Source organism: Mirounga leonina, unplaced genomic scaffold (assembly GCF_011800145.1).
Source record: "Mirounga leonina isolate KUSES-001 unplaced genomic scaffold, KU_Mleo_1.0 Mir_173, whole genome shotgun sequence".
Lineage (NCBI taxonomy): Eukaryota > Metazoa > Chordata > Mammalia > Carnivora > Phocidae > Mirounga > Mirounga leonina.
Genome location: NW_023270447.1, coordinates 52,750,840 through 52,777,247, shown reverse-complemented (window position 1 = coordinate 52,777,247; position 26,408 = coordinate 52,750,840). Strand labels below are relative to the sequence as shown.

General features: G+C 36.5%; 1 protein-coding gene across 10 annotated transcripts in view; it reads right to left on the bottom strand.

Moving 5' to 3' along the window:
* Positions 1-2,112: 2,112 nt before the first annotated feature.
* Positions 2,113-26,408, bottom strand: part of TUT4 (terminal uridylyl transferase 4) — a 125,683-nt gene continuing 101,387 nt past the window's right edge. For 2 of the 10 annotated variants that reach the window (XM_035018543.1, XM_035018553.1), the window contains 10 exons: positions 22,354-22,431; positions 22,034-22,211; positions 21,655-21,702; positions 21,486-21,568; positions 15,672-15,787; positions 14,515-14,738; positions 13,690-13,790; positions 10,420-10,867; positions 5,313-5,471; positions 2,113-3,845 (listed from right to left, as the gene is read on the bottom strand). In XM_035018543.1, coding sequence (XP_034874434.1) covers positions 3,757-3,845; positions 5,313-5,471; positions 10,420-10,867; positions 13,690-13,790; positions 14,515-14,738; positions 15,672-15,787; positions 21,486-21,568; positions 21,655-21,702; positions 22,034-22,211; positions 22,354-22,431 — 1,524 coding nt within the window. In that variant the 3' untranslated portion in view covers positions 2,113-3,756. Of the gene's footprint in view, positions 3,935-5,312; positions 5,472-10,419; positions 10,868-13,689; positions 13,791-14,514; positions 14,739-15,671; positions 15,788-21,485; positions 21,569-21,654; positions 21,703-22,033; positions 22,212-22,353; positions 22,432-26,408 lie in introns of all 10 variants that reach the window. The other 8 variants (XM_035018548.1, XM_035018547.1, XM_035018549.1 and 5 more) reach the window with 8 other exon arrangements.

The window sequence follows — 26,408 nt, the reverse complement described above, 5'->3', positions numbered from 1 at the left end:
TTTTAGGGCTCAACTTATATGTGAACATTGTCTATGTAAGAAGTAATATAACCCAGAAGTAGAGGAACTGTTAAGTGTGCTGATTTCATTTTTCATAACAGGAGTCATACCTGGTTTCTAATTAAAACATATGTGAGAACTAGGAAAAAATAACTCTAGCCTCTTTAATGTTTTCTGTAATTGTCCTTAATTTTAAGAGGAATCTTTTAGAACTACCATAGAAAAAGCTTTTTTTAAAGTTGAGCATTTCTTCCACATTTTTTCTTTTGTTAGATCCAAGTAAAATTAATTTGCTATATTTAGTAAATATAGCATATGAGCCCACTTTTGTAAAACTCTTTGTAGGTATGTATATGTTTAAGAAAGATAGCTGGGGGTGGAGAGAGACGCCTGGCTGGCTCAGTTGGAAGAGCGTGTGGCTCTTGATCTCAGTCATGAGTTTGAACCCCACGTTGGGTGTAAAGATTACTTAAATAAATAAAAGAGAGAGGTGGAACGAATGAAGTTCATTAGCTCTTAATAGTATTTATTTCTGGTTGATGATGGACTTTTGGGTGGTTTTTATACTTTGTTCTTTAATGTTCCTTTCTTACACACATTTAAATTATCCTTTACAAGGGAAAAAAATGAATTGTTTGGACTTTAAAGCTATTTTATAAGCTTACCAACACATTTTATATATTGTTTGTTGGGACCACAAAATGGTAACCACTTTCCTGGAGGGCAATTTAGTAATATATAGCAGGAACCTTAGAACTTGTATCCTTTAACCTAATAATCCCATATATAAATATATAAATTCACCATACTAGAATTATATACACAAAAATAGCTTTATCCCATCACTTTACATATTTTTTATATAGGAGGAAAAAAGCAGAAATGTCCCATCTGTAGGGGACTAAAATAAATGGTACATTATTAATATTCATACTTTTGAATAATCTTTAATGACAATGAAAATATTAATCTCTCCATGTCATTAAACATTATACAAAACATTTCAAAACAATATGATCTTAAATGTCGTGTGTGTGTGTGTACTCTGTAAAATTGATAATTTGGGCACTTCAATTGCTCTACAATGAATCTGAATTCAAAATCAAAAACTATGAGAAGTTTGCAAACTTCTAAAACTGAGATACTACTGTATAAATTATAAACCAAGAGTATTCTATTTTTCCACTTGGTGCAGTTTTGCCATTTATTGAGCACTGGTAATTGCTGAAGGAGGGACAAGTGAGATGCTGAAAGTTACTATGTAGAACACTGTCATATAATTAAAACCTAGGTTACTTTTGCCCCAAAAGTACCTTTTGCCAGGTGGTAAAATGCCTTCCTTTAGAAAGTAAGGCTGAGCTGGGGGCAGTCTCTTGGAGATTTTTTTCCAGTAAAAATTTCAATTTAGACAAAAGAACAGCAAAATGAACATCCTGTACACCTCATCATCTGTTCTCCAAGACTAAATATATGAAAACTAACTTTTTTAAAAAATCCTGAATGCTCCAAGTCATACCAGCATTCCTTGTTCTCCTGCACTTCACTTTATTGCACCTTCACAGATGAAAAAAACAAACCAAAACTCATTAATAAATTGAAGGTTTATGACAACCCTGCATCGAGCAAGTATACTGGTACCTTTTGTCTAATGGCATTTGACAACTTTGTGTCTATCACATTTTGATAATTCTCGCAGTATTTCAAACTTTTTTATTATTATATTTGTCACAGTGATCTGTGCCGTGGTTTGGGGTGCCACAAACCATGCCCATATAAGACAGCAAACTTAATAAATGTGTGTATTCTGACTGCTCTACTGATTGGCCATTACCTTGTCTCCCTCTCCTTGGACTTCCCTATTCCCTGAGACACAATACTGAAATTAGGCTAATTTATGACCCTACAATGGCCCTAAGTGTTCAAGTGAAAGGAAAAGTCAATCAATGTGGCAAACTTCACTGTCTTATTTTAAGAAATTGCCACAACCACCCCAACCTTCAGCAACCACCACCCTGATCAGTCAGCACTCATCTACATCAAGTCAAGACCCTCCACCAGCAAAAAGACTACAACTCACTGAAGCTCAGCTGATGGTTAGCATTTTTTTAGCAATAAAAGTAATGTTTTACTTAAGATGTATATTCTTGCACACTTAATCAACTACAGTATAAACATACCTTCAATATGCACTGAGAAAATCAAAAAAGGTGTGTGACTCACTTTATTGTGATACTTTATTGCAGTGATCTAGGACCTAACCTGCAAGACTTCCGAGGTATGCCTATATTTTAACACAAAAATATACACTGGGCCAGCTATCTCATGAAAAAAACAAATGAGTGAACTCCATCATCTAGTAGGATTCTGAGAAATAATGAAGTTTTAATATGAAAAACGAACAGTAAATACACCTGATCTTAACATTTAATAAATACCTTTTCAGGACTGCAAATATGGCAGGAAAGCCCTCAACCTCCCGCAATAGATTTCAAGCATCTTCCAAGCTGGAAAATATGGCAAAAGCCCAGGTAGTCTCCTATTTAAGTAATGCATATCTGAGAAAGCAGAACAAAGATAATACACTGCCCTTAAAATACATTTGTATTTACTTATTCTGCAGATTTCCAAATCTATAGGATCATTTAGTCCAAAATCCCTGGCAAATATATAACTGGGGATTTTAGACAAAATGACCTCAACCTCAATGTACCAAAATACCACCAACAACACAAGTTTTAATTTCAACTATAATCAGTGATTATTGGTAAAAACCATCCTGGCAGGAGTGCATTCTGGGTAGTAAAAGAATTCAAAATGGATAGCCTGGCACATACTGGTACCTCAGTAAATAAGAAATATCTTTCCTCCACTCTAATTGCCAGTATCAGTCTCAGCGTTTAAAAACTCTCCTTCAAAAGATCTGTTTCAATTCTCTTTCCAACATAAAAGTGTGCTACCTTGGATTTCACTTTATTGTTTTGCACCTCAGTTTTCTCAATGATAGAATGGAGATAGCATATGTTTCTGTCAACTTCATTGGGTGTTGTGAAGATCCAGTAAAATAAAAGACCAAAAAAAAGATCCTTGATCTCTAAAACTAAGTCTGTAATTTAGAATACTCTATTCATGGAGAGTAAAACAAATGTCCTAATTGTTACATTATATTTCCATGATCTAACAACCATGTGAATTAACCAAATTTGACTCTTGTCAAAAAGATTTATTAACTTAAAATAGAATTACTTCAAATACAGACAAAAACAACTTTCTGTTCAAGTTTGAGTATTTTCAATATACAAGAATGTAAAAGAAAAAAATTCTGAATCTTCACGTTGTAGTTTTATTTTTTTTTTTTTTTACCTTTTAAAAAGTTTTTGGCACTACAAGGTTCTGTAAAGAATAGAAGTGACAAATTTAAAACACATGAAAGTTTTTCCTAATTCTTAAGAACAATATATATAAAGTCTGAAGCAACCAAAGTATGAATACAGCTAATAGAAAATAAAGAATGTAATTTTTAAATTCTCTCTTTATACAATTCATCAAGATTAAACAAAACATAAAATTCCCTTAAAAATAGGGTAATAAAATAGATGAAATTTGTATCACTCAATTTGGTGATACTAGTAAAAACTATAGTTCATATTTATATACAAATAATACAGTCTTAAAAAACAGTCTTAGAATTTAAATAAGCTATCTAAACGTGTTAAAATTTTAAATCAGGACCTGATTTGTTTTGCTTTCCATTAAATGTCACTTTTTCTGCTGAATGTAACTGACATTGAGGTACGGATACCCTTGAGACAGCAGGATTGGCTGGTTGCTGTGCATCGGTAGACCAGCTGAAAGAAAATGGACTCGCATTACTCCGACACGTTTCCTCTTGGTGGGTGGGGACAACGCTCTCTACACCGACGGGTGGCACATCTGTCTGTTGGACACAACACAGACAGGAAACTGAAAGGCTTGTGCCTATTTAACTGACAACCCTTAGAATTTAACTTGTAGCTAGTTCTTTTTTTCTATTTATACAGTAAAGAGGAGATAAAGCATGTCAAAAACATTTAGCAGGGGAAGGAGGAGGACAGAAGGGAAATGTAGGTATGTGAAAGAAAAGAGAAGTGAAGGGGAGGAAACAAGGGGAACAAATTCACCAGGGAAGAACTTCCCACTCCCCCCACAACCCCACCGAGCCCTAAAAGGGTTTGTATGACCAAAAGTAACTTTCCTCAACCCCAGTTCTTTACTCAAAAGAATAAGCCCACCATACTCAATGTTCTGCCACTCTACAGTACAGGGATGTCCCAGCAGTACATGGGATAGTTTAGGAACGCTTAAATGGAATCAAGTCTGAAACCTGTACCAGGGATTTCCCCTTAAAGTTATCATTTCATTCAGTCAACATTTACTGAGTGCCTTTCTTTAATTTCTTGAACTCCTAGTTTAAGTGTAATAACTTTGACTCTAGTTTTTTAATTCCTAGGTTAACTAAGAGCTGAGGGCCAGACTCAGACTTTCCCTATTAGAACTAAAATACCTTTGAGGCAAGCAGGCTAGATAAAATGCTACAAGTATTCCTTAGTTTATAATATTCATTACTTAGATCAAAGCCATTATTGGTACATTAGCACCAACAAAATATAACGAATTCTAATGTCATTCAAGTCTTAGTTCAACAGAACGAATCTATGTCACTACTCAATTCAAAACTTCTATTAGATCCCCACTATTTACTAAACTGAGTCCCAAAAACTTCTACGTAATATGGCCTCAGCCTACCTTCTCTAACCTCATCACCTACACATCTTTCCCATTTACTTTATACTCTAGCCCTATTATTTTCTTTTTTCTCCTTATGCCAGACAAATATCATTGACTTTGCATATATTATTCCCTCAGCTAAGAACTCTCTTCACCTGTAATCTCTAAAAAATCTCTAGGGAAAAAAAAATCCTGTATCTCTTTCACAATCTAGTTCAAATGTCAAAATCTTGTGTGAATTGATCCTTGGTGTCCCTATCTCCTATTATATCTCTGCTAGGATAACATTAACTGATTCCCTCTAAGCTCCTATCCTTGTTTATTTTACATGTCTGGCTCTCCTAATAAAATGTGCATTAGGTATACAGGTTTTACTTAATTCTTGCTTGAACAACAAGCACCTAGCACAGTGTGATACACAATATGCTCTCTCAATAAATGTTTATCGAATGCATAAAATTTCGCTCCTTGTTCCTGGCCTTCACATAGCTTCCTTGTCCCAGAACTAAACCCACCCAGCCGGTTAATGAATTTGTAAGCAACGGTACCTTGAGTATAGAATGGTTTGTTGGGCTGAAATCTGGCATTTCCCTGATGCATGAAGTTTTGATGCAAACCATAAGGCCACGAAGCTGGGACAAGAGGGAAATGGGGACGTGGTGCATGTTCCCAAGGAATTGGAGGATTTAGTCCTGGAAAGCCTGGCTCTGCATTTCAACAAGACAGGAAAGACATACTTTAAAACATCAGTTTGTTCATTTAAATATTCCTTCATTCCACAAAAATTTATTGAGTACCTACCACTGAACAAGACCAATGCTAAATGCAGAGGATACCAAATTTTTTAAAGAATCAAACACTGTAAATGTGCTCAAATTATTCATAAAAGAGACATACAAGAAGATGACATACAATATGTGGTCACTGCTATACGGGTGGAAGGTGTTCTAAAGAAGGCGCTAACACATTTGATTCAAAGATAGAGATGGTTTTCCTAAGATGATTAACTAAATTGAATTTTAAAGCACAAGGAACAAGTTAGGCAAAATGGGGCAAAGAAGGCACATTTTAGACAGAAGGAATAGCATGTACAACAGCCAGAAACAGGAAAGCACAGCAAGTTTGGGAAGCTGCAAACAATCAGCGATACAGAGAAAGGAGTAAGGTAGGTAGTGATAAGAAAAAAGTCTGGACAGGTAAGGTAGGATTTACATTTCAAAGAACTATAGTACATCAGTAAGGAACTTACATTTTATCCTAAAGACAATGCCAACTATCTTAGAAACAACTCTATCATGGCCTCGAAGGTGATTCTATTAGAAGCTAAAGCACTTGGTGTAATCGTTGAGAACTTGGGCTTTGGAGCCAACCAGGTTGATATTCAAATCCCAGTTTGAAAAATTACTAAGATTCAGTTATGTACCTCTGGCTATTGTGAGGATTAAATTAGATAATAAAAAGTAATGTGGCTTACACAAGTTCTGGTATATTAAGTAGGAACTCAAAAAAATATTAGTGCTATTCTTTCTATGGCAAACCACCCCACAATCTACTTCCCTTTAATATGTATCTGTAATCATGGAACACTACATCAAAAACTAATGATGTAATGTATGGTGATTAACATAACATAATAAAAAAGAAAAAAAAACAATGGGAAATTTGAAAAAAAAAAGATGTATCTGTAAGTACATCTTTCAAAGTACATCTTTTTAAGATTGATTGATTGATTGATTGATTGATTGATTTGACAGAGAGAGAGAGAGAGAGCAGGAACACAAGCAGGGGCAGTGGGAGAGGGAGAAGCAGGCTTCCCACTGAGCAGGGAGCCTGATGTGGGGCTCGATCCCAGGACCCTGAGATCATGTCCTGAGCCGAAGGCAGACGCTTTACAACTGAGCCACCCAGGCGCCGCTCAAATTACATCTTTTCAAAGTACTTACTAAATCCTTTGGATCATTTTTGGTGGTTTTTCTCATTCAGGATCATAATGCGGCAGGAAATAATCTGAAAGACACTGTCCTCATTCACTGAACTTCCTAGCAGGAATGCAAATTAGGAGGTACCAGATAGGGAGGAGTACACAGCAAGAAAACTTAAAACCCATACTAGCCACATTTAACAAGCTCAGTTTTCTCAGGAGGTAACCAGAAAAACAAAGCAGCTGGTTCACTGAAAGTTCGTAAAATCAAGTTACAACTAAGAGCTGAAGCTATACTACAGGGTATATTTTTTTCTTTAAATGAGACTGGGTATACATATTGAGGTCCAGATCAATTGAGAAATGATGTTTGACATAAAAGGGTATTTCTTAGAATATATTCCAATCTCCCTTGGCCATTTTTCACAAACAAATATTTTCATAATACAAACATGGAGGAGAGAAAGGATTGCTAACACAACTGGAGGACAGAATCATTAAGAGTTATGGGCATCCTACAGAAAGTGAGCTAAATTTAAAAATGGGTGAGTTAGCCAAGTTTTGGAGCAAAGCAAAAGGTGAGAGTAGGCAAGAGAGATATAAGGGAGAGGACTTTCCAGGCAGATGAACAAATTAAGTAAACAATTAGGGATAAGAGACAGTATGGTATGTGGGATGTTAATTAGTTCATTAAGGCTGAAAGAGATCAACTAGTGGTGGTACAGGAAGACTAAAACTGTGAAAACTGAGCCACTACACCAAAGGGCAAGACACTGGGTCTGTGTTCATGATTATATAACTCAGTAACGATCATAGTACATGTCATGGCATATATACAATAAACATTTGTTGAATGACAGAAACAGAGATCACGTTAGAACAGCCATGTAATGCCATATATCCTTTGACCTTGGAAATCTAAATGAGTTCCCACATTCTGGCATTTCTGCTCAGCACAATATATTATATTGTTTCAGAAGAGTTCAGAGATACCTCCTCCATCATGGTGCTCTAAAGCAATAGCCTATTTTTGTTTAAAAAGCACTAAATTGGGGCGCCTGGGTGGCTCAGTTGGTTAAGCGACTGCCTTCGGCTCAGGTCATGATCCTGGAGTCCCGGGATCAAGTCCCGCATCAGGCTCCCTGCTCGGCAGGGAGTCTGCTTCTCCCTCTGACCCTCCTCCCTCTCATGCTCTCTGTCTCTCATTCTCTCTCTCGCAAAAAAAAAAAAAAGGTACTAAATTGGGTGCCTGGGTGGCTCAGTTGGTTGAGCGACTGCCTTCGGCTCAGGTCATGATCCCAGAGTCCAGGGATCGAGTCCCGCATTGGGCTCGCTGCTCAGCAGGGAGTCTGCTCCTCCCTCTGACCCTACCACTCTTGTGCTCTCTCTCTCTCTCTAATAAAAAAACAAAAATTTAAAAAAAAAAGTACTAAAATTTTTGTGAAAACTGATAAAGGGAAAAGAGTCAAGCTCAGTCTACTTTTCCTATACATACTATATTTCAGGATAATCAAGTAGTTAATAAGGAAAAGTTCTTTATAGAAGAATCACAAATAGTGAATAGAAAATCATTTTACAACCCTTAGTGAACTAATGGTTATCAGCAATAATTATCAACAGCTACGATTATTATGTAAAAATTAATGAACTGTATAATGGATATCCAACTCACTGATCAATCTTAGGTCACTAAAAGATAACAGAAAGTTCTTTTTGAAATAAGGGAACAGGAACGATATAGCACCAACCAAAAAGTAAAATTCTTACTAAAAAAAATAACCTGAATCTAATCCAGACTCTGGACCTAACTAACAATTTACAGAATATATGGGCATAGAGGTACATTTCAAACAATGTCACAAAAATAAAATTCAGCCAACACTAGAATGTAGGAGTTCTATAGTTTCTTTAATAAACAGTTTATAAGGGAGAAAAATAATGAGGGGAAACTGTTATAAATTAAAGGAGGCTTAAGAGATATAACAACCGCATATAATGTATGGGGCTTTGAATTCTGATTCAAAAAAAGATCAACAATTTTAGAAAAACAGGTAAAAATGAATAAGGACTGGGTATTAGAGGATCCTGGGTATGGAAACAGTCTTGTTTGTGTAAGAAATACAAACAAGTTTATACAGAAATTTGATCCAATGCCTGAGATTTGATTAAATACTAAAGCCAAAAGCTTTTTTTATTTTTTATTTTTTTTTAAGATTTTATTTATTTATTTGACAGAGAGAGCAGAGAGCACAAGTGGAGGCAATGGCAGAGGGAGAGGGAGAAGCAGGCTCCCCACTGAGCAGGGAGCCTGACATGGGGCTCAATCCCAGGACCCTGCCATCATGACCCGAGCCAAAGGCAGACACTTAACCATCTGAGCCACCCAGGCACCCCCAAAAGTTTTTTTTAAATGAGGAAAAGGAGTGGGTCGCCTGAGTGGCTCAGCCAGTTAAGCATCCAACTCTTGACTTCGGCTCAGGTCATGATCTTGCCGTTGTGGGATCAAGACGCATGTTAGGCCCCATGCTCAGCAGGGAGTCTGCTTGAGATTCTCTCCCTCTCCCTCTGCCTCTAACCCCCTAAAATAAATAAATCTTTAAAAAAACAAAAAATAAAAGTAGTAAAGGAGCCAAGGACTAGCAACTACTGGGAACTGTGAAAAGCTGGGTAATGGGGGATAGGATCATCATACTCTACTCTCTCTTTTGTATACATTTCAAATTTTCAATAATGGAGTTTTTAAAATAAAAATATTATTGGGGCTCCTGGCTGGGCATCTGCCTCATAGTTTTGGCTCAGGTTGTGATCTAAGAGTCATGAGATCGAGCCCCATGTCAGGCTCCACGCTCAGTGTGGATCTGCTTGAGATTCTCTCTCCCTCTCCCTCTGCCCCTCCTACTCATGCACTTTCTCTCTCTCTTTCTCTCTAAAATAAATAAATCTCTGAAAAAATTACTATCGCTTCTCAGTCTTTTGGCTAAGATCAAGTGTAAAAATTTATCAACTAAAAAGCTGGATATAAAACAAGATTTATGGCTTATAAAATATTTTTATTATGCAAATATTTTTTAAATGACTGGATCATAAGACACCTAAATATTACACGGAGTTATGTCTACGAATTGAGAATATGGATTATATTATTCATATGTTCTATAATGAAAATGTATTTCTATAAATCAGGAAAAAACTAGTATTTTTTAATGCTACAAAGTGCTACTGATATCTTTTTAAAGAATTGCTCCTCTAGGGCAAAGAGCACAGGTTTTGAAGAAAGAAATTGGTTTAAATCCTGGATCTACTATGATTAATTATGAAAGCATGATAATTAAGTTACTTAACCCTGTGATTTCCTCAACTATAAAATTAGTTTTAATAATACCCTACACCGAGCTGGACTGCAGTGAAAATTTAAAGTAACACTTATGTATATTACCTCATTTAATACTCACAACATCCCTGTGCCTTAGAAGCTATTAGTATCGCTATTTTAAGGATGAAACCAATGCACAAAAAGACTTGAGCAACTGCCTCATGCCACATAATAAATGGCAGGGCTAGGATCCAAATCCAGACAGTGTGAATCCACAGCCCATACTCTTTATCTAATCCTATACTGCCCCCATAAGTATTGCTTGCCATTATTTTCCTCATATTTATATCCCCAAGTTCAACCAGTAATACCAATCACCCATTTCTACAGACAGATGCAAAAGAAGAGAAGGAAGGGTTACCCGAATTCCCCACTGTACCATTGTTCACCAGGGAATTTGGAGCCACAGCACGAGGCCAGTGTCCATCATGAGAGGAGCTAGGGATCGCCACAGGTCTGGCAGCAGGCTGTGCAAAGATGATGCTGGGATCGTTCAGGCCAATATTGCTGGGGGCACTGCCTGGTGCAGAGTGGATCACTGGACCATGGATAGGCCAGGATGGGGCAGGGATCTGGAGAGGGTGCATTGGCAACAATCCCATATTGTGCATGGGAGAATACTGAGCTGGTGGTGACTGCGGAAAGTTATACACAGGCATCTGGACCTGATGGGGGGGCTGGGCTCCCTGCTGAGGTGGGCCAAGCTTGGGTTGGGATCCTGGCTGGGATGGAGACTGAGTAATGGCAGCTGACTGGGAAGAGTTCTGTGGAAACGGCTGGGGCTGAGGAGAATAAGATGGTGAATCAGACTGCAAAGAGAAAAAGATAACATTTTAAAATTAATTTAAAAACATGTTAATGTTATAAAAGCAGAGATTATCTAAATACAAAATTATGGAGTTATTTTATTAGGACATTATAAACACAACTCTATGAAGTGAGTAAGAGCCTCATTTTACACGAAAATAGAATTTTCTCTGAGACCCTCAAACCCTCTGACATATACATTACCCTATAAACCTTTTTACTGTCCAAACAAGAAAGAGCCCAGACGTCATTCCCATCATGCAGAACTCATATTCCAACTGTAACTAGAAACTTGTATCTAAATATCTCACAGCCACTTCGATTCAGTCCCTCAACAAGTAACTGAGTGTCAGTTATGTCTGGGCATTGTTCTAGGTATTAAAAATACAATACTAACATGTATGCCCTCATGGAACTTAAAGTTTATGGGGGAAAGGAGAAAGAGCAGATGAAGAAATTACATAAGCAATTACAATCAAATACAACAATTACTATGATAAAGAATGTATGATGTAATGTTATAAGGAAATCCCAGACAGAGCAGGAATACCTCAATGTACTTTGGGAGGAAAAAAAGATAAGATGAATGAAAGTGGAAATCAAGAACAGCATCTCAGAGAAGTGACCTTTAAGTTGAGACACAAGGGTAAACAGCAATCAGTCTGATAAAAGAGGGAAGGGATATGGGAAGGGGAGGAGTATTTCATGCAAAGGGAACAACATGACTGAAGGTCTATAGGCTCATGAACACCTGACTTGTTTAAGTAACTGGATTCTGAAAGCAGTTTATTATTACTGGAGTACAAGGGCAGGGGAATGGCAGATTTGAGGTTGAAGAACCAAAGAGAGACAAGATAATGAAGGGTCCCATAGACCTTATAGTTAAGACTTTATCCTGAGGGCACTGAGAAACCACTGAAGGGTTTCAAACTGGTCAGGAACATGATCAATCTGTATTTTAGAAAAATTATTCTGGCTTAATGGGAATGAAACAGAGAACACGGGAGTGGGGAGGGCGGGGGCAAAAAGACTAATGAGGGTGATTAAAAGGCTAGCCCTGATATGATGGTAACCTAGGCTAGGGAAATACAATATAGGGACAGAGAAGCAAATAGCTGTGAGCTATTTTTTACATGTAGAAATAACAGGAGTTGGTGACTGATTTAGATGTGGGGGTTGAGGGAAAGGGAGTAGTTCTGGAAACCAGAGAGTAGATCATTCAATGAGATGGAGAACACAGGAGCAAGAAGCAGCAAGTCTAGGAATTTGGAGAGAAGTATGTTAAATTCTAGACATGTTGAGGTTAAAGTGCTTTGTGAGACATCAGAACAACAATGTCCATTAGACAGACTCTGACCCAAATCTCAGGTAAGAGAAAACTGAGTGCTAAAGCAAAGGGTAAAAGTTAGAAGCAGCAGAGGAAAATGGTTAGAGCATAGGCTTTGGAGACAGGGCCTGAGGGTTCAAGTTCTAGTTCCAAGTATATGCTGGGCTCAGGTAAGAAACTTAAATCTCAGTTTCTTCACCTGTAATGTATAAATAATAAGCAGAATCTATCTCATAGGTTTTTGTGTAGATTAACTAGGCAATACATGTGGAAAATATAAATACCAAATTCAGGATAGTAGATACATTTTAGTAGCTAGGAAGGGATGGTAGGAAGGTTTTAAGATGGGAACAGCATCCAAGAGGAATGCATAGGGATTACTGACTATGGGTAATTTTTTAATAAAGGTAACACAATGTTAAGAATTGTTAAAGCCTGGTGGTACTACATGGATGTTTATTATTTTCTGTACTTTTTCAATATTTTATTATAAGAAACAATAAAAAAGATATATATGGCATACAGAGATCAACAATGTTAGCTATTATTATTGTTGTTATATTACATTTATGAAGATGTCAGGCCCATAGTATGGATACAAGCATTACAGGTGGGGTTAGTGGGCCTCTAAATGGTGTTCCAAGACTCTCCCTATATTGATCTTCAAATGCTGTAAGAATTTTTTCTAAAACACAGATCATACCAAATTCAGCATGTTTAATAGTTAACAGCTTTGAAGCTACCTAGACCTGGGTTTGAATCTTTTAATTTCTCTTATTCTCAGCTTCCCAATTTGTAAAACTTGATCATACTAATACCTACCACTTCGCATGGCCACCCAAAGGACTAAGTGTGAAGCACCAAAGCACAGTATCAGGTTTAGAGTAAGAAAGCATTCAACTGAAGTGCAAAGTGAATACAGATTTACACAAAGGTTAAGAGCAACTCAGCGAAGTTAATATGAAACTTGTGAATCTGAACTCCAATTTAATACTCTTCTTTCACAGGATGTATTTCACTAGGTATTCATATCAGCTATGAGAAGACACATAAAAGCTTCAAGGAAGTCCAATGCCATGCATATATTGCCCTAACATATTAAACCCCTAACACATCTCCAATTTTTGTGTCTATTTTTATAAATGTTGCTGATAATCTGCCACTAGGCAAAGCCTGAAACCTCAATTACCTTATTTTAACCAATCAACAAATACATTAGGTAGTTGTTACCTTATTTTAACCAATCAACAAATACATTAGGTAGTTGTTACCTTATTTTACAAATAAGAAGGCAGGCTCAATGAAGTTAAGTAGCTTCCCCACAGATAAAAACCCAGATCTGCATTACTCCAAAGGTAATGCTCATTCCACCTCATGTGCCTAGCAGGAACACCTCTACAAAGCACTGTTATCTGGATGACTATATTTGCCAGTCTAAAAGATCAATCCAATCAATCTTTCTACCAAAACTAATCCATTTGCAGGCAGAGTACTTACACATTCTGAGGACTGTCTAGTCCTTATGGACTGATCACCCTGTTGCTGGGCTGAACCAGCCACCTGCTGGGCATTTACAAGGTTGCGGACCAGCTGGGCTGCTAAGAGAAGACATCAGAAAGAAAATCAATAGATAAATAACAGAGAAATGACAATCAATAAACTCCCTTCCTCTGTTAAAGAGTCTCAAATCCCTCTGAGATTTTATAAACTTAAAACTATTATTATGTTTGTGAAGGACTTGTAACAACTAATTTTTTTAAAGCTATTTCTCAATCTTGCAAATCACTAAAAAAATGTACTGGTGGTAGAAACAAGAACGAAAAGACAATTACTCCTTTCTAAAGGAGACGATATATTTAAGAAAATACCTTCTGCAACAAGAATCTGAGTAACTGGAAATCACTTCTAAAATACTCTATTTTTTCTTTCATTTAACTGTCATTTGAGTTTCTAATTCTTAAAATTACAGATCTCCCTCTCACATAAGAGCAATGGGAAGAGATATAATTTCTCCTGTATATGTTTCCAGAAAAAAAAATTAACTTTTATTATCTTTTGATAGTGAAAGAATAAAGAAGGTAACTGAAATCGAAAGAATACTTAAAGGGAGTTTACTGAATACAACAGACTGCTAAGACCTTAACAGTGAACATGAATACTGTTCAAAATAAAAGACTATCTAAATTTTCTCTCTTTAAGAAATTATAAGGTCGAAAATCATATTGCTAAGTTTGGAATAGAGAGGAATCAGAGCCCTTAGAATGACATCAACACAAATGACCTTATTTCTACCAAAAACTATTTTTGGCCTTTTCTATTTACCTGCCACACTGCTATTCCTCTGACGGGCCAGCTTGACCTCTGGGCACTCCCTTCGTACATGTCCTGCATCTCCACATATAAAGCATCTGAGGTCTCTGGGGTCTCTAAACTCTCGAGTGTCGTGGAGGTCTCGGGGGTCAACAAGGTCTCGGGAATCTTTCTCCTCTTCATTCCCATCCTTCTCTTCTTCACTGTCTTTCTTCTTTAGTCTAAACAGTAAACTGCTGATACCAATAATGTGGGGCTAGGGACTTGTAAACTGAATGAATCACAGAACAAACTAAACTATACAAAAGTCTCACAATAAAGGGATTAACATGCCCACTGTATCATGCACCTTTTTTAAGGCAAGGGAACTTCACATTTAGAGTACACCTACTCATATGGCAGAAACTGGGTATTCCAGTAGTTTTATAATACAATAATAAATTAGAAAAAAATTTTAACATTGAATATTTTAATCTTATAACAATCCTTAGAGGTTGGTATTTATTATCTCCCTTCTACAGAGGGAGAAGCTGATGCTTAGACCAAGTGTCTTCTCTAAATTTAAGTCAGTATATAGCACTGATGGAACCTAGGAGTTAGTTCTGTCTGAAAAGTTCTAAGCTCTTCATATTAGGCAAGACTTAATAACTAAAAAAAGGATTTTCCTGGCCTATTAAAGAGACTATATAAAATACAGGAAAGTTTATTTCATAAATATATTTTCAGGGGTGTGGAGATGTATATTCCTCAAGGTATATATTATATACGTATACCTCACAATAAATACGTCAAAGATTCAGTTAATTATATTTTAATTACTGATTTGCAGGACTATGAGGTACTCAGCAAGAACCCCATGACTTGGTCATTTTTTTTCTTGGCTCCTGGCACAGTCCCCAGTAGAATAGGTGTCAATAAATGCTTCTTCATCAATTAAAAAAAACAAACAAAAAAAACTGAATGAATGAATAAGTGAACAAATGAATGATACCAGTGTGCCCCCAAAAAATCTCATTCTATTAACAAAATTCCACTCCGATATACATTTTACCTAATGTCCAATTTAAAGCCCTGAACCTTCTTACTTAAACATATATGAACACAGTTATAGCTACAATTGGCCTCACATTTATTTTCCCTGTAATGTTGATATATAATCATTTGCCAACCTTCTCCTTTTAGGGCAGTCTTTCATGTAGTGGCCTATTTTTCCACACACACGACAACATCGATCATTGGGAGCCAGTTCTCCATCTGTTAATACTCGGGAATCAAAGAAGTACTCCTAGGGAGAAAATAAAACTTTACTAGAAAAAAAAACCCACTATGAATTGTGGAATCCAAATGGAAAGAAGACCAAGATGTAAAAGTGGTTTTAAAAAAAGGAAATGGGGCGCCTGGGTGGCTCAGTCAGTTAAGTGTCTGCCTTCAGCTCAGGTCATAATCCCAGGGTCCTGGGATCGAGCCCCGCCATCAGGCCCTCTGCTCAGTGGAGAGCCAGCTTCTCTCTCTCCTTCTGCTGCTCCCCCTGCTTGTGCGCCCTCTCTCTGTGTCAAATAAATTTTAAAAATCTTAAAAAAAAAAAATTATCATCACTGGGGCCCCTGGATGGCTCAGATGGTTGAGGTTCCAGCTCTTGATTTCAGCTTAGGTCATGATCTCAGGGGTCGTGGGATCCAGACTCCAGTCAGGCTCCGCACTCAGCAGGCAGTCTGCTTCTCTCCTCCCTCTCCCTCCACTCCTCCCCCTGCTCTCTCTCTCTCTCAAATAAATAAAGGGGGAAAAAAAAGAACCATCATTATCAATATCACAGTTGCTAACAGTGCTAACCACTTTACATCCACATTATTTCTTCATTCATCTGTGGCATCTTTGCATAATAACTCAATAGATACTATTTTCATCCTCATATATAGATGAGGAAATAGAGGCTCAGAGAGTTCGAGTCATTTGCCCATAGTAAAAAAGCTGGTTAAGTAAGCAGGATTTAACGCTAAGTTGGTCTGACTACAAATCTCATGCTTTCTGCCTTACCAGGCTATTTCTAGAAAAGAATTATTCTCTTTACAAAAGAGCTCTCTGCCAATAAAGCAATCCTCTGGTTTATTTAAAATATGATTGGATTTGCATATAACATTTCAAGAACATATAACATTTATTATATAAAGCAGGGTATAGCTAAAGAGTAGGTAGAGAACCAATACAAAGTAAATCATTTTCCCAGGTTTTAGAAGTACCAGGATCGGGTGCCTGGGTGGCTCAGTTGATTAAGCAACTGCCTTCGGCTCAGGTCATGATCCTGGAGTCCCGGGATCGAGTCCCGCATCGGGCTCCCTGCTCAGTGGGGAGTCTGCTCCTCCCTCTGACCCTCCCCCCTCTCATGCTCTCTCTCTCTCTCTCATTCTCTCAAATAAATAAAATCTTTAAAAAAAAAAAAAAGAAGTACCAGGATCATTTTTCCTTTATCCTACCACCTAGCGTATTCTTCTAAGCTTTAGCTCAGTTTTGTTTTGCACTATTACAAAGACTAGTTTGTCATAACAGTACCCACATTTCTGGAAGGCAAGAGAACATGTCCACTTAGCACTCTTCAAATCTATCTAAAGTCAAAGATAAAAGTATAAGAGATACACCTACTAGGATGGCTGTCATAAAAAGAGAAAGGATGTAGGGTGCCTGGGTGGCTCAGTTGGTTAAGTGACTGCCTTCGGCTCAGGTCATGATCCTGGAGTCCCTGGATCGAGTCCCGCATCAGGCTCCCTGCTCAGCAGGGAGTCTGCTTCTCCCTCTGACCCTCCCCCCTCTCATGTGCTCTCTCTCTCATTCTTTCTCTCTTTCAAATAAATAAATAAAATCTTTAAAAAAAAAAAAGAGAGGGGCGCCTGGGTGGCTCAGTTGGTTAAGCGACTGCCTTCGGCTCAGGTCATGATCCTGGAGTCCCGGGATTGAGTCCCACATCGGGCTCCCTGCTCAGCAGGGAGTCTGCTTCTCCCTCTGACCCTCCTCCCTCTCATGCTCTCTGTCTCTCATTGTCTCTCTCGCAAATAAATAAAATCTTAAAAAAAAAAATTTTTTTTTTAAAAGAGAGAGAAAGAATGTAGATGAAATGGAACAGTTTGGCAGGACCTCAGAAAGTTAAACATAAATTTGTCAAAATGAACCGGGAATTGTTAGGTTTGTCAATACCCAAAAGAAATGAAAACACATCCAAAAAAAATTTGTGCAGAAATATTCACAGCAGCATTAGTCATAAGAATGAAAAAGTAGAAACAACTCAAATGTCCAACAAAGGTGATGAATAAATAAAACATGATATATTCCATTTAATGGAATACTGTTCAACCATAAAAGGAATGAAGTGGTGATACATGCTACAACATGAACAAACCCTGAGAACATTAGGCCAAATGAAAGCAGCCGATCACAAAAGGCTACATATTTTATGATTCCATTATATGAAATGTCCACATAGGCAAATCTACAGAAACAAAAAACAGATCAATGGTTTGAAGAGTGGGAGAGAAAAGAAATGTGGAATGACTGCTAATGGGCCCAGTTTCCTTCAGAGAGAAACAAAATGTTCTAAATTAGATTGTGGTGATGGCTGCAGAATCCTGTGAATATACTGTAAACCAGTGAATGAACTGCTCACTGTATATTAGTGAATTTTATTCAATGTAAGTTATATCAATAAAGCTGCATTGTTAAAAAAAAGATGAAAGATGTAATTCTTCACATTCATTATTGAAGAAACCAATATAACTAATTAAAATCCTCATCATCATATTTTCTGCCAAGGCAAAACAAAAGCCTTTGTCAACCTAGGAATCATCCTGAACTTGCTCTCCTTCACCCATCGCCTCTAATTAATCACAAGTTATATCCATTTTCTTCCTGAATCTCTCTTTAATCTACTTTTCTCCATTCTATCATCCCAGTTAAGGTGGCCTAGACCTGAGGGCCAGCAAACTTTTCCTGCAAAGGGCCAGAGAGTAAATATTTTAGGTTGTGACAAAATTGAAGACATTATGTAGTACTTACATAATAAGAGAAAGCAAATTTCCACTAAATTTTTATTGAAGAATTTCAAAATATACTACTAATAATAATTGAGTATAATTTTTTTGTAATGTAAGTTTACTAAATAGAAGAAAGAAATTCTTTTTTTAAGATTTTATTTATTTATTTGACAGAGTGAGAGAGCACAAGCAGGGGGAGCAGCAGAGGGAGAGGGAGAAGCAGACTGCCCAATGAGCAGGGAGCCCAATGTGGGGCTCAATCCCAGGACCCTGGGATCATGACCCAAGTCAAAGGCAGACACTTAACTGACCGACCACCCAGATGCCCCAAGAAGAAAGGAATTCTTTCTGGGAGAGACATTTCACTTAACTGAGGTTCAAAATTAGTGTTCCCTATCATTAAAATCAATAGAAAATGTTCATCTGTTAATGCTAATCTGCACTTACATTTTATATATTTTATCTTTGAAAATGTTTTTCACAGATGAAAAGATTGAAGATTCAAGGTAAAGAATTAGACCTAGAGTGCAAATGAAGGACTAGTCTCTGACAAAGAAAATGTATCTGTAGATGCAGGCAGATTTATAGATTTACAGAAAGTTGAAAGAATACCTGATACTATCTTTGTATCATAGGGAAAACCTCTAAGAGTGAGAAGGGCAGAGGTGAAAGGTGGGACACAAAGTGCAACAGGTATTGAATTTTTAGTACAATAAAATCTGAATTAGTTCTTATCAAATAGGATATAAAGGTAAGTAAAGAAACGTATTAAGAATGTCAGATGGTACTGAAAGTCTAATTTAGGCTGGTAAACACTATAGTTGTATTATATAAATAAAACCACCTAGCTTTAGGACTTTTTTTCATAGTGCTTAGCTGCCAAAGCATAGACAGATGGCAGCTAAAGTGAATTCATGTAAGGTTGAACACATAGGGTGCAAGAGAAGGACAATGGTACCAAGGAATTTAAAGTATATGCCAGAGAGCACACCAGGAAATCTAAGTTAAATGGGAAGAAAAATGAAGACAGAATATAGCTGACAGAATGCGAGAATAAGGGTCAATATAGTAGAGGACCTAATGATGTAGAATAGTTGAAGAGGGAATATGTGAGTAAGCAAAAAAGATGAATAAATAGAAAATATACTTGTCTTCATTTTCATTAGTGTAGGAATGAAACACATCTATTTTGTATGCCCACAAGCCTAGTTAGTACATAGCAGAGAAATCAGTACAAAGTAGGAATTCAGGGATGCCTAAGTGGCTCAGTCAGTTAAGCATCTGCATTCGGCTCAGGTCATGATCCCAAGGTCCTGGGATCAAGCCCCGCATTGGGCTCTCTGCTCAGCAAGGACTCTGCTTCTCCCTCTGCCTGCCACTCCCTCTGCTTGTGCTCACTCTCTCTCTCTCTGACAAATCTAAAAATAAACAAAAAAATTTAAAAAAAACAAAGAAGGAATTCAATAAATATGTGTTGAAAGAATATACTTTACTATGGAAATTATAAGCATGAAAGACTTTAAAGGATACTTTCTACAATATCAGCTGTAACACTGATATAATAAAAACAATCTAAATGTCCATCAAAGAAGAACAGTTAAATTAGTATAAACAAGCCACAGAATACTATATATTGACTTTTAAAACAGAAAAAAATAGATCAAAAAATGGTTAGCAGACTCATAGTCCCCTTCAGATAGGCCTCAAACTGATGTTTGGTTGATATGCAAGATCAAAGACTGATATCTATTAGTCAATTATATTATTATACTGAGTTATTAAGAGTTACTAAAATTTTGTATTCATAGACTAAAATTAGCACATTTGCAGGTTACTAAGGATTCTAATATTCTACTAAAAAGTCTGACAACATGAAACTGGTAGGTTCCTATAGAACAAATGCACATATACACATTAATAGTTGGAATTCCCACAATTTTCAGGTAAAATGTTTTATCAGTGCATCATCAGATTTGTTTTGATCTGACTATGCTCTCTTCATTTATTTTTTAATTAGTATGTTAGTAAAATCATTGTTGGATTTTCCTTTTGTTTGACATTTTGTTCTTACACAACTTCTGTGTCATTTCAAATTTTACTGTTATTTTCTTTCTCTCCAATATAATCACCCCCCACCCCCAAAGAGGCAGGACAATAAAAAAGGTCAAGAATCAGTGCTACAAGGGAAAAAAGCTGTAGATTTTTCTGCTTTTCTTACCCTACATCCCAAAGAAAAAGTGTGGAAACTGTACTGAACAAGATCAAGGATATTTGTTATGCAATAGTAGAGACACAGTTTCTCTCTTGAGATTGCTTCTCTTGGAAGTTTCTTTCTCTGTGAAATTTGGACCTCCTCCCATTAGAAAGCAAGCAAAAAAGAGAGTGAGACCAAGAGGAATGGGAAATACTATGCCGCCCAGTTCAGGCAAAAGGAATCCTCTCAGCTCCATGCCATCACATTCAGTTACCAGGGCTACACCAAAATTAGAGCAGAAGCCTCAGCAAGTAAGAAAGTATTTCTCTGGTGTCGTCCTCTCTTTATAATTTCATCAAGATTTCTAGGGATGGAAGAGGGGCAGTGGGCAGCACCTCAAATTCAAAATTTAAGGATACTGACTCTTGACTAACTTCATTCATTCAACAAATGCTTATGTGGTACATCCAGTGTGCCATCTTAATAGGTACTGGAGATATGATGGTGAAGAGACATAATAGACCCTTGTCCTCATGGAGCTATAGTCTAATGGGGGAAGACAGAATTAAACAAACAGATACACAAAATTTAGCAAATAGATACCTCATTATGAACTATGATAAGTGCAATAAAAAAAAATACAGAGGGTGTATAATCATCTCTTTCTCCTATTTCTAATACCAACTTGGAAATAGGATAAGGCTTCCTATACCACAAAAAAAGGAGTTCTATATGAAAAAAGATTCAGAATCCAAATTATGTAAACTTACAGCTTCTCTGCCAATGAGTGGATAAAAGGGGGTACCAAAAAGTTTCCTTCCATTGATAAATGCCTTCATGATAAAATTGGTCACTATTGAAAAAAGAAGAAAAAATAAAGATGCAGACCTTAATGTGTAAAAGCTTTAAAAACAGGGGATTTCTATATTTAAAACTTACTTTTTCTAGAAACTCCAGCACCAAGGTTATGATTCAAGTCAAAAGGATCTAGAAAAGAAATATTTATTTTTTGATTTAAAATTCTGTTCACTGTAACAAAATATACATACAAGCCATAACTAGAGAGTAATACTATATAACTCAGACTATTCAAGTCAGCAAATTATTCTTCTAAAATTATAGATTAAAAATGATAGAAATTGGGGGGGAGGGAAAAAATAATAAAAGGACAGAAACATAAAAATCAAGACGAATCTTCCAAATTCTAATGTGCTTTCGGTTTTCCCTTCAATTTCCTTGCCAAATGAAACTGGCTTTTTGTTTTATTTTGTTCCTCTGCTAATGAGTAATGTCATTAGTAATGTCACCTAATGATTACCTTCAATTGCAATGCATTTGGATGTCCACTGCTTCTCAAAAGTTGTCAACAGCTTTTTCTGCCGAATGCTAATTACATATTCCTTGAAATCAAACTCTTCAGTATAGAAGCGAAGCAGTCCCAACCAAAGCTCTCCTAATGTTTCTGTGTTCTTTCCAAGTGAAGGTAAACGTTTTTTCTATAGGTAAGAAAAAAGAGAGAGAGAGAGGTCTATACTTACTCAAAATATGGAACCCAAATATAAGTAAAATTATTAAATTATGCAAATCCTAACACATATCAGTGAGCATTCTATAACATAAAGACTATGAAAAAATTACCAGTTCTTCTGTTTTATCAAAGAAAAATGCATTCCATCCATCAACCATTCTCTGTGGAATCTGTTTTCCATCAAAGATCTGTAAAAACAATTTTATTATTAGATTTTAAGTCCTCTTATGCAAACGCCTAAGTATCCTTATATCATTTTAGAATGTACCTATAAGAGATATTGAGATACTTCTTTCCAAAAGGAACATGTCAGGATAGTCTAATTTGATGCCAAGTTATTAATGAATAAAATGTATCTGGAAGATCAAAGCTGGGAAAGGATATCTTAAGAGCTTGAGACTCTCCAAATGACACATTTGATGTTATCTATTTGGCCTGTCAAAACGCATCCAGCCCAAGACTAATGAAGTAAAACTAAAGGGGAAAAAAAAAAAAAAAAAATGAAAACCACATTTTTATCAATGGATCATAGATGTAGAAATACATAATACCTATTGATTTGTATACCCAAAGGAAATCAATGGAACCGCTTGTTTTGGGGACAGGCTCTAGTACTTTTTTTTTTTTTAAGGTTTTTTTTATTTATTTATTTACTTATTTGACAGAGAGAGACACAGCGAGAGAGGGAACACAAGCAGGGGGAGTGGGAGAGGGAGAAGCAGGCTTTCCGCTGAGCAGAGAGCCCGACGCGGGGCTCGATCCCAGGACTCTGGGATCATGACCTGAGCCGAAGGCAGACGCTTAACGACTGAGCCACCCAGGTGCCCCCAGGCTCTAGTACTTTTAATCAGTTATCTGTATCAGATGATGCTGAAAAGCCCCTGAGTATTGATTTCTTTAAAGAGAAAATTAGGTAGCTTTTCCTGACATCTTGATAAAAACTGTAAAATCTTCATGATTAATTATGAATAATAATCCACTGTCTTGAAGAAAGGGAGGGGAGAGTAATGCTACTTTACTAGAAGAAAACTATCCCTTAAGATGGGTTCTTTAAAAAAGTAAAAAGTTGCAACAGGTTCAGTAAGCAGACCTCATTTCTAGTCTTAGTCCTGCCTGGTAGTGATTCTAGACAAGACAATTATCCTCCTAAACCCTTCACTGTTTTCCCAATGAAAATGAGAGATTAATTAGGTCAGCTGTTTTCAAATTTTGTTTTTCTTTGAAGCTGTAGAATCCTTTCCTAAAATGGAACCTTCCTGAAGCTTAAAGCAGATAAAGGTAGAGGTACTTTAATAGAATCCTAAGTGGAGAAAACATACCCCATTTTTTCATCTCACTTCTCACACATACACTAATAAGCCCCTAGAGCTTACCAGAAAATACTTTAAAACCATCAGATAAGGTGGTCCCCATCACCCCTTCCATTTTAGATGGCACAGTGATTTACAAAATTAACATTATCTGGCCTCTCTAATTTCATTCGCAGGTTTAAGTTCCTTGTAGGCAAAAACTGTAACTTTAGAGCCAAAAATTCCTACTTATATCAAAGCCTGCTATTTATATAGAGAGAATAAATACTTAATACATGTTTGTTGAATGAATATATTTTATTCTGGAAGCATGTTTACAAAAAGATGAAGTTTCCAGAAACTTAGGCTAAGAAGTTGCCTTTTTTTTTTTTTTTTGAAAGAGAGAATGTGCACGCAAGCGCGCATGAAGGAGGAGGGGCAGAGGGAGAGAGGGAGAGACTCTCAAGCAGACTCCCACTAAGCATGGAACCCAATGCACTGCCCGATCTCACAACCCTAAGATCATGACCTGAGCTGAAATCAAGAGTCGGACATTTGACTGAGCCACCCAGATGCCCCAGTTGCTTTTTATATTTATATGTAACTTAAATACAGGTATCACTTATCTACCATAAATTCCGACACTTCATAAAACAAACAAGGGAGAGCATAGGAATTAGATATTGATACCTACAACAAATCTTGCCCTGAAAAAAGAAATGAAGATATTAAAGAAACCAAATTGTAATATTTTACCATTACAGAATATTTTACCCTTATAGATGCTATTATAGATATTACATGGGAATAATATAAGCTATGTCGTTACACCTTGATTCTTTTTAATATAATTCTTATTTTTGATTAACTATGACCCAACTATGTTGGCTGATAACACAGTGAAGTGGACCCTGTGGGCCTTGGAAGGTATTTAATCACTGATTTGCCTTTTTTTTAATGAGCTCTCATATTTCACTTTCTAACTTTCCACTGTTTCAGCCCTTAGAAGGATAAATGCTATCCCCCCGCTTTCTCTTACACACACAATTTCTCTTTCCATTTCTCTCTTCTCTTTCTCTCAACACCAATCATGCTCTACTTGAGCAGTGAGCTCTACTCAGTCCTCCCTGTAAAACCTCATGAACAATCATATTTGTACAAGAAGTGACCCTGTATGTTTTCATATTTACTTTCATATTTAACTGTAATAGTTTAGTATCTGCTGCTATATTTAAACTGCAATATTTAAATTTTTTAGTTGTGGTAAAATACACATAACAAAAATGATTATGATGGTAAATTTTACAAGTGTTCAGTTCAGTGGCATTAAGTACACTCACATTGTTGTGCACCATCATCACCATCCATCCACAGAATTCTTTTCATTTTGCAAAAATGAAACTGACACTATTAAACAATAATTCCCCATTCCTCCCTCTCCTAGCCCCCGAAAACCACCATTCCACTTTCCATCTCTATGAGTTTGACTACTCTATATAATTGAAATCATATAATATTTAGCCTTTAGTGACTGATTTACTTCACTTATCACTTAGCATACTGCCCTCAAGATTCATCCATTCAGTTGCAATTTTTAAGCTAATATAAGCTAAGAAAACACAGAAGTTCATAATATCAAGTGTAGCTAACACTCCCTAATCCTCTCTTAGTACTTTTACGTGAAAATTTGTTTTTACTTACGATTTTCTAGAATACAGCAAAATTATTCTGCTTAGGAAAGCTCCTTCTGACCTAAAGAACTCTGTATTGTTAACCATGAAAAATACACTTAGCAGTCTTATACCCAGTCACTTCAAGTCTAGGTTCAATTACAAATGGAGTCAAAGATCAACAGCTTCATTAAACATATCCTTACCCTTAAAAGTTGATCGATGTCAATGACCAATACTTAAATGATGCCAGAGCAATGGACAATGGGGTCCCATATGATAAGCAAAAAAGGCCAGAAGCAAAAATCCATATATCATCAGTTCATATGTATCACAAAGCCCCCCACAATCAGAGCTCATTATGATGGAAAACATTCCATGGACTGTCTCTCATTTCATCAAGCACTGTTAAGCAGATAATGGGAGAGTTCTTGAAGTTGGCTACCGCAGTCCTGCCTACATTTTTCCAATAATAATATTAATACAGCTGCTAATGATAGTAGTAGTAATAATAATAATGATAAAGCAAGCACCATTTATGAATACCTACTTTAGCACTTACTATAATTCAAGGGCATTTGATTTCTCTGTTCCTTATATCAACACTGAAATAATACTATTATTACATTATTACTGTTGATGAAACTCAGACTAGTGGCAGTCAGGCATCTTAGTGAAGGCCACAATGTCAGAATTAGAATTCAGACCACATATCTCTAGCTCCAAAATCATGCCCCGCTCTTTCCTGAACGGCTCCTCATTCATGGGTAACAGATTTACCCACAAACCACCATGAAAACAAAATTCGTGTGCCACTTCAGTTAATCATAATATTCTGTCAAAGTCACAGCAAATCATAGTAAATGGCTGCTATGATATTCCTGTGTAATAATGCATTTAAGATACCCAAATTTAAAGTCTTAACAACAGTTAGACTAATACAGAGAATGACCCTGGCCTTGTCAGGCCTCATTAATTCATGTTAAAATTTAAATATCCTACTATATACAATCTTGTTAAAAACCACATCACTCAATGCAGATTCAGCAACTTAAAATTTTCTGCCAGGAAAGGATATTTGAAATTTTTGTTTCTTCTCTACTGTTAATTTAAAAGGGGGAATAAATGCTGCTATAAGTACATGGCATTCATTAGAACTTATTAAAACTTACTAAGGCCATCTGATATCCACCATATGGCTTGCTT